Source organism: Myotis davidii, unplaced genomic scaffold (genome assembly GCF_000327345.1).
Source record: "Myotis davidii unplaced genomic scaffold, ASM32734v1 scaffold167, whole genome shotgun sequence".
Classification (NCBI taxonomy): domain Eukaryota; kingdom Metazoa; phylum Chordata; class Mammalia; order Chiroptera; family Vespertilionidae; genus Myotis; species Myotis davidii.
In genome coordinates, this window is record NW_006300048.1 from 1,453,746 (window position 1) to 1,461,933 (window position 8,188).

General features: G+C 56.8%; 1 protein-coding gene across 4 annotated transcripts; it reads right to left on the reverse strand.

The window, feature by feature from the left end:
* Window positions 1-241: 241 nt before the first annotated feature.
* FRS3 (fibroblast growth factor receptor substrate 3) lies at window positions 242-8,173 on the reverse strand. Of its 4 annotated transcripts, XM_006776330.2 has the most exons (7): window positions 7,467-8,173; window positions 6,594-6,737; window positions 5,530-5,618; window positions 4,400-4,586; window positions 2,800-2,961; window positions 1,823-1,980; window positions 242-1,540 (listed from the first exon to the last, which is right to left on the reverse strand). In XM_006776330.2, exons 3-7 carry the CDS (start codon window positions 5,593-5,595, stop codon window positions 629-631), a joined length of 1,485 nt encoding a protein of 494 aa, XP_006776393.1. In that variant the 5' UTR covers window positions 5,596-5,618; window positions 6,594-6,737; window positions 7,467-8,173; the 3' UTR covers window positions 242-628. The 4 variants fall into 4 exon arrangements, with proteins under 4 accessions (XP_006776393.1, XP_006776394.1, XP_015427699.1 ...); XM_006776331.2 differs by lacking the exon at window positions 7,467-8,173 and having other exon boundaries at window positions 305-1,540; window positions 6,599-6,859; XM_015572213.1 differs by lacking the exons at window positions 6,594-6,737; window positions 7,467-8,173 and adding an exon at window positions 4,709-4,882 and having other exon boundaries at window positions 305-1,540; window positions 5,530-5,608.
* Between the last annotated feature and the right edge of the window lie 15 nt (window positions 8,174-8,188).

Below are 8,188 nucleotides of genomic sequence, written 5' to 3' on the forward strand. Positions count from 1 at the left end.
CAACCCCCCTCTGCCTCTGGGACCTGACTGTGACGGAGCACCCACCGCCGGCAACTCTAAGTTGTGGGAGAGGCTTCTTGGAAGAGAAAAGGAAACGGTGAAAGACTTATCACAGAAACCACCCACCCCCCACCACCCCAAACTGCCCAGTATGAAGCCCCGGCCTCTCTCAGGCCTCCTCTACCCGCCCCAGAACCATCCCAGAAAAGACTCCCTCAGCATCTGACACCCTTCACCAAGCCAGAATTTAAAAATAATTATATTAATAATAAATATGTTAAATTACATTTGAAACAATAAATAGAAAAATAAACTGATAAATAAAACCAACAGGTACAAAATGTTTCAAAATTTCAACCAAAAAAATACACAGATGACAGACAAGACAAATGGACGTAAGGGAGGGCGCTAAATGCAGTCACAGGGCCCTTCACAGTTTCCATCGCGGCTCCCTCCTCACCTGGTCACCTCCTCTCCCCGCTGGGAGACCAGGCCTCAGTGGCTGGTGTCTTTGGGGACTCCGGCCAGCGCGGGGAGGCATCTGGCCCCACCTCAGTGCCTTCTGCAGAGCACCCCTGAACCCTGGTGTGTGGGTTCGGAGGACAGGCGTGGGTGGAGCAGGAGGCCCCTACAGAGGCAGGTCAGTGCTGTTGTGCCGGGTTTTCCGGGCGGTGCCATCGTCCCGGGGCAGAGCCCTCTGCAGGTTGGACATGGCCGCGGTCTTTTTGAGGTCAATCACGGCGTAGGAGTCTGAGCTGCGGGCAGGGTGGGTGGTGGGCAGGGGGGTCTGGGGGGTCGTGGGATTCTGGGGCCCCTTGGGGTGGTCTCCACCCCAGCCCTTCAGCTCCACCTGGATGTAGTTAAGCTGCCTCGGCGGCTCGGGGCCCGGCCGGCGGAAATCGAAGTTGAAGACCCGTGGGGAGCCGCGGCAGCGCGTCAGAGGCACGGGGAAGCTGCTGTGGCTGCGGAGGGCGGCCCGGGTGCTGGTGGGCTTCTGCAGGGGGGTCTCGTCCTCCTCGCCGTCAGGGAAGCCATTGGAGGAGGGTGTGAGCCCGTCCCTGGAGTCCCCGTCATCCCCGGCCTCCTCCCCCAGGTGCTGGGCATGGCTTTCCCACACGGGGGGCAGGGAGGGCAGGTTCTCATAGTGCAGCAGGGCAGCCCGGCGGTGGGCAAGGCCGTTCCAGCCTGGTTCCTCGGGGCTCAGTCTCCAGCTGGCCCCCGGCCTCAGCCCCCCGCTGACATTCTCATAGGTGCACTTGGGCTGGGCCGGGCACTCAGAAGGGCCCTCGTTGTTGTTGTGGTGTGCGGCGTCTCGAAGGCTGGGGCAGACGCCCTGGCACTTCATCATGTGCCGCCGCGCGGGCGTGGGACCCAACACGAACTTCACCTGGCCCGGCTGCCAGAACACCTGCGGGTCCCGATGGTCAGGGCCTGGGGCCCGCGGGGGGAAGGGTGCCCGCCCCTCGGGCAGCGGCTGCAGGCAGTGCCGGCTCCGGCGGGGGTCCTCCTCGCTGGCCGGCGTGTTGACGTAAGTGTGGGACTGGGGGGAAGGGTCCCATTGAGGCAGGAAGGTCCCAGGGCAGGAGGAAGGAGAGCAGAAGGGACAGGAGGTTGAGAGACGAGTTGCACGGGGGAAGGAGCTAGAGTTTTCGCCTCGTCCTGGTCCTCCAAACCTTCCAGGGCAGCTGCCTCCCTTTCTGGGAACCGGAAGGGACCCTAGAGATTTTCTTCCTGCCATGACTCTTACTGGGAAGGTGCCGTATTTCCCGACCTCCGTTCCCACCCAGACCAAGAGAGAGGGGTGGGTCAGTCGCTTGCTCACCTGCTCATCGGGGGCAATGAGGGCGTGGGTGGACTCCTCTCCCAGTGAGGGGTGTCGAAGGCTGCTTGTGGAGGGGCGCCGGGGTGCCGAGAATCTGGGGCCCTCTCCTGGGCATCCAGGGAAGCCGTTGGAGAAGCTGGAGACACTGTAGCCTAGAGCTGGGCACAGAGAAGACAAGCCCAGGTGAAGGGTCCTGCAACCACCTGACACCGCGTGGGCAGCACCCTGGGACTCCCCCCAGGCCTCCAAGCAATCAGCCTCCTGCACCAGCAGCCCCCACTCTCTCCCCTCTCTGTGCTTCACATCCTCTCCCTCAAAGCGCAGCGTGAACGCTGTGACTTCCCCGATCAATCCTTCCCTAAAACGCTTGTCATCATTGGCCTGTCCCTTTGCCTCGTTCTAGCTCGGCCGAAGAGCTCAAGGGAGGCTCCTTGAAAGCAGGACGGCTTCCATTTTCCTGCCCCTACCCACCAGCCATGCGTGCAGCACACAGAGCAGGTGCTCAGTGCGGACCAGAGAATGAACCAGCAGGAGCTGTGAGAACCTCTCCAAACGCTGGTCATGGTAGAGATGCCTGCACCATCCATCAGGAAGGTATATGGGTGTGACCCAGTAGATGGAAGGAAGGAAGCAAAAAGGCTCCAGACTGCTGTTTCCATGGAAACCCAACGTCTGCACCCTGACCATCAGTCGAGAAGAGTTGCAGGACTCCCCAGGCTCAGCTGGGAGTCATCTGACCGGCCTAGGCCAGGCCTCACCCATCCCCGCGTGGTTCTGATGGTGGTCGGTTGCCGGGCCTGGAAGGCTGGCTCACCCAGGCATCCCCCACCCACCTGTCTGACTTGGGTCCCCCACACTGGTGCTTCTGTGTGTATGTGTGTGTGCATGCATGTGTGTGTACAGGTGTGTGTGCATGCATGTGTGTGTACAGGTGTGTGTGCATGTGCGGTGGGGGGCCGAGGATGGGGTCTCCTCACCGTTGGGAGGCTGTGGGGCCCGCGGGAGGTCGAGCTCGGCCGGGTGGCTGTTGCGGGTGATGATGACTGGCTCTTCCGTCACGTTGATGCTGTTGCACTGCATCAGGTCCTGAAGGAGGTTGAAGATCTCCTCGGCCCGGGAGCACTTGAATGCAAATATCCCTGAAGCAGGAGAGGGAGACATGGGGCTCCTCTGGCCACAGAGGCTAAACCGATGCACAAATGTCTCTAAGTTCCACTCCCAGGCCTGTGGGGGTGCATATAGACCCCTGACCTCATGGAGCTTAAATTCTGGTGCAGAAAGGAAGGAAGGCGGGCTGACTAGCTGAAGGACAAACTCAGCACAGCGACCGTGTGGCTCCTCCGAGCAGCCGCCTCATAGCCTCTCAGACTTGAATGCAGGAACTCAAAGTCCCGGGGTCGGCAGGAGGGGCTGAGCACCTGTGACTCAGGGGATCCGAAGTCGCCCTCGGATGTTGTGCCAGTCTGGGATTCTGCACTCCCGTAACAGTGGGGCCCAGGACTCAGGGGAGGCTCCTTGGTGTGTGCGTGTGTGTGTGTGTGTGTGTCCACAACAAAGATAGATAAAGCTAAGCTGGGATATGGGACATCTGAGGTGTGCAGGAATGGGACAGGAAAGATGAAGAGAAAAAAGACTATACTGGCAAGCTATGTTGAAGGCTAAAAAACGCTGGGAAAGCCTCAAGTTTTGGGAAAGCCCTGTGTTGGGGCCTGGGGCAGCCCCTCTAGGATCCCAAGTACGGACTAAACACCACCTTCCTCCCCGCTCTCTGCTCAGGCAGTGTTACTGCCTCTGCCTCATGAGCTCCAAGGTCAGACGCCGGAGGCACGGCGGCTCCCCCAGCCAATACAACCTCGGAGACTCACTGTCCGTGGCAGCCTCATAAGAGGAGCTCGATCGTTTCGCCTCTGCATAGTCACTACCCGAACTGCCTTTAACGCAGTCCCAGAGCTGATATCCGAACCCTAAAGAGAAGCCCCGCCCACGCCACTGCTTCAGGAGCCATGGAGAGCTCTAGCCTTGACCCCATGGACAACCCACCACACCCTGACCTCTGGCTACAGGGAGGAAGGGGAAGAAGGAAGAATACATCTCACTCCATTGCTCACAGGTGACGAGGGATAACCGCGTGAGGGTTGCTTTGGACACCGGGACCCAAGAGACCGACCTGCCCAAACCAATCGTTACCAGCCACAGAGCCTGAGGACAGCAGAGCTTCCTGCCTGGCTTTTCATTATTCACGGGACCCAGGGTACATGACCTGGGGGCTCAGAAGGAAGTTTCTTCTACTTAGGGACCCTGAAACTGGAGTCACAGCGGAAGGAGCCATCAGCTGCTTCCCCAGCAGGCTCTGGTCTCGGAGCACCAGCTCCCCCCGACAAAGGGGTCCCCGCCAGAGCTAAGTGAAGGAGCACTGGCCTGGGAGTCCACTTAGTTCTGTAGTAACATGCCGGTGCTCCCGGCCATGAGCCTTCCCCTCGCTGGGCAGCGCCTGCCAAGTCTGAGCTGTGACTTCCAGCCTAGCACCTGGCCCAGGTGCACAGCCCTAGGGAGCATGGGGCAGGGGAGGGTACTCACCCTGGCCCGTCTGACACCGACGGCCACTCTCAAAGGAGAAGAGGTTGGAATCATAGCCATAGCGCCGCAGGCAAAGGTACGGCCAGCGGACAGCCTCCCGCTGATGCAGGTGCAGCACCAGCTCGCTCTGCGTCAGCTCCATCACCCCGGAGCCCAGCTCCACCCCCTCATCATCCACATTCGTCACCTGGGGAGCAGGAGACAGAGGGTCAATGAGTGAGTCCAACAAGGGTGGGTATGGGTCCCTGAGCCATTGGGAGACGGGCAGGCTGAGGGTGCAGGGCCACAGCTGGGGACTGAGGGGCTCACCTGACTCACCAGCCTCTCCGGAATGCCAGCCACATAATTACTCAGTGCCACTGACCCACAACAGTTCTCTAGGCCTCGGTTTGCCATTTGTACAGTGAGTGGAGGGGTGGTTCGTTAACCTCCATAGTCGGACGGTTGGACGACCAAGGTTAGATGACCTCAGGTGGTCCATGGCTTAGTATCCAAGGACCAGATGTTAATGGAAGAAGGTGTTCGATTGTAAGTTCAAAATCTCCAGATCCCGGGAGAGTGAAGCCCAAGGCAGAACAAATACAGGCTGCCTCCACCGCCTCCCCAACGCTAGGACCTTGCTGAGGGCGCCCTCTTGTGGTGAGCAGGAGAAACCATGCCTCCACAGGAGGAGCTCCACCACCTGAAAGGTGGGGGGACCAGGGGTGCGCAGGTCCATTGGGCCTGGCCTTCTCAGCAACACTAACGTAGCGACTGCCATGTGCCAAGCACTGTCTTAATACTTTACACATATTAACTCACCACTGCAGACTTTTGTTGTTCTGTCCAAAAGAGTTACGTGTAACATTACGAAGATATACTGACAGGACCGAATGAGCTAAAAGCACCACCTTTGCTACTGTTTACGGCATTTCTTCACTCTTGGTGGCACCAAGAGCCAGACACACCACAGTGGCCTGGGCTCCTTTTCCTCGGGCCACCTCAGAGGCCTGATCTCAGGAAGTCTTAACGAGCTCACGGCCTCAGCCTGTCATTCCCCCTTCTCGGGGGAGGCCGAGACAACGCCACTGCTTGGGGCCAGAGACCAGTAGGCCCTGCTGGGCACTCAGGAGAGGAGGGGCTGTGGGTACCTTGAACTTGGTGGGGTGGTTGTCGGGGATGCTGTCTCTATTCAGGCAGCTGCAGCAGCTCCCCATGGTGTCAGAGCAGCTGGCCCACCCTAAGGGAAGCATAAGGGATAAGAAAGTCAAGGTCAGCTCCCACAAGCCCTGCGCTCGGGAACTCGCAGAGCCATCTCACTGTGACCATTCACCCTGCCCGAGGGGCTGTATGACACGGTCCCTCCCTCAAGGAAGTCCCACCCTCCACCCAGGACCAGACACACACTGGACAAACGTGAACTGGAGTTAGGGTGTGTTAAAGATTAATGCCAATGGGGGATAGAAAGTGCTTCTCAGACACAGTATTTGATCTAGACCTTGAGAAGAATATAGGATCTGGGCCGATGCAATGACAGTGAAGGGAGGCCTGGGCAGCAAGAGAAACATGAAACAAGTAGAAACCCAGAAGTGATTTGCATCAGGAGCTGGGTTCTGGCCTTGAGCCTCATCTAAATTCTGCAAAGAAATTAATTTGGGAGTCCCAGACACTTTGGCCTATACTTTTCTCCTTTTCCACCTCATTCTTCCCACATCATCCCAATTCTCCTTTCCTCCCTTACCACCACCCAACATCCACCTCAACTTTATCTTTTTCTTTTTGATGTTCTTTTCACTTGAGGTGCTACATTACGGTCAAAAGATACACTCAGAGGATTGAACATTTAAAACAACACACTTTTCATAAAACTTGATTAAAAAAAATACATGTTGGATTTGCTTTTGGTCAAAGGGGAAACATAATCTTGGCTTTTCCCTCCAAGATAAGGCACTGGGATTGTATGTCACAATAGTAGGACTGTGCCTAAGATGGAGGGGATACCTACCACCAGGTTTGAGTGACCTAAGGGAGCAAGCAAACACATGGACTGATTCTAACCGGAAATTAAGGGGTTGCAACTTGATACAAGAAGTGAATCTGTAATATCAGATATCCCACTGAATGTATAAAGCTTTGAACAAGCCTGACCTGCACCCTCCATCCCTCTCAATTTGGGAAACTCTAGGATAAAGTGGCTCCCATACATAGCTCTCACCTCACCTAGGCCATCGGGAAACTGACTCTGGGAGGGGCATGGGGAAGGACCCCCACTTTAGTCCCCCTGTTCTTGGTGGGGCGTCATGGCAAGCAGTCTGCAGAGAAGTCCCCTGGATCCCTCTGGGACACACCCGGGGCTCACCTAGCATAAAAGAGACCACAGGTTAGCGGAAACATCCATCCTCACCAACTGTTAAAGACACTGACTTGCTGTCGGTCCACCCCACCCGCATATCTGTTCCCGGCCCTAATGGGACCAAAACACCAACGGATAAAGCCAGATCCAGGGCAAAGGGACCACAAGATCTGAGCGCCATACGCTCTGGGAAGGGTACGCTCCTAGTATCAATGGGTTTGAAGTCTGAGGCAGCCCGTGACCTTGTTGGCCGCCAGACTCCGGCTGAATGCTGTTACGACCAACACCAGAACCACCACCTTACCTTTGCAGAGAACTTCACAAAGAGCTTTCTCAAAAAGACACTATGACGTACTGGAAAGAGCACTGGCTTAAGATTCAGGAAACGAATATTCTAGACTATTTTGCTGCTACTAGGAGACGGCCAAGTCAGTCCCAGCACCTCCACCCCCAACTCCCACCCCCAGGCGTCAGTTTTAAAGGGAAATATTTGTACACTGTGGCGCTTGCGGCGTAAATAACCTCTAGGAAGTATGTAGGACAAACATCACTACAATTTTCCTCTTTCACGACCATCTCACATTTGAAAGCTTGATAGATTTTTTTTCTGTTCTCCAAGCTCTGAAAGGCCTAAAGCGTTAATACACATGCTAACAACAACCCAAAATTCCAGGGATCTGAGCCCCAAGTAGACAAGCTGAGAGGGCAGGACCCCAGAGACTCGTGAAATCCCACCTTCCTTTCTGGAAAAACACAATCATTTCCCAGGGCCTCTTGTACTGGGTATGCTTGGAAAACTTCCCAGGTGGAAAGACCCCCACCCTCTTGGTCTGGCTTTTTTCTTTGGAAGGTGGTAGCAGGCTGAGGGAAGTGTGCACAGTCTCTAGAGACAGGCGGCGGCTGGGGAAGATACTGGGGCCTGAGCCATCCCAAGGAGCCTGGGGTGAAACCAAGAAATAACTATAGGGTGCAAGATGGGGGCGGCTGCTGCACCTCTTCTGTCCCCTTCTCTGTAAGATACATCTCATGACAGCCCGATGAGGGGCATTACAGTGGATGGGACAGGAGAAGGGAGCTCTGGTCTGGGATAGGGTTGCATGCGGCACGGAGTTAAGAGGGGGCTATGAGGACTCAGAATACATCTGAGGGCTGGGGGAACCTGGGCAGTTTTATGGATGTGAACATGGTGCAAGGAGAACGGGGAGGGGTGTGATGGGTCCGAGGAATTCCAGGGCGGCGGACGCATTGGGGGCATCTCGGGGAGAAGGTGGGCGTGCGGGAAATCCGCAGGACGAGGGGTTCCGAGGGCACCAGGACAGGCGAAGGCGTGTCGGGTGGGGGTGGGGTGGTTCTGAGGCGTGAGAAGCATTTAGGCTGCGGGGCTGTCAGGGGGATTTCTAGACTGGGATCCCCAGCTGATTCCAGGAAGGAATGGGGGCGGTCGGGCCGCGCGCCGT

Bases quoted from the DNA above. Each gene is read 5' to 3' on its own strand.
- FRS3 (XM_015572212.1), bottom strand. From the start codon at position 4,795: ATGGCAAACCGAGGCCTAGAGAACTGTTGTGGGTCAGTGGCACTGAGT. The intron at 4,587-4,708 runs GTGAGCCCCTCA...CCTGCTCCCCAG, and splicing joins CGGAGAGGCTGGTGAGTCAG to GTGACGAATGTGGATGATGA. The intron at 1,981-2,799 runs GTGAGGAGACCC...CTCTGTGCCCAG, and splicing joins GGCCCCACAGCCTCCCAACG to CTCTAGGCTACAGTGTCTCC.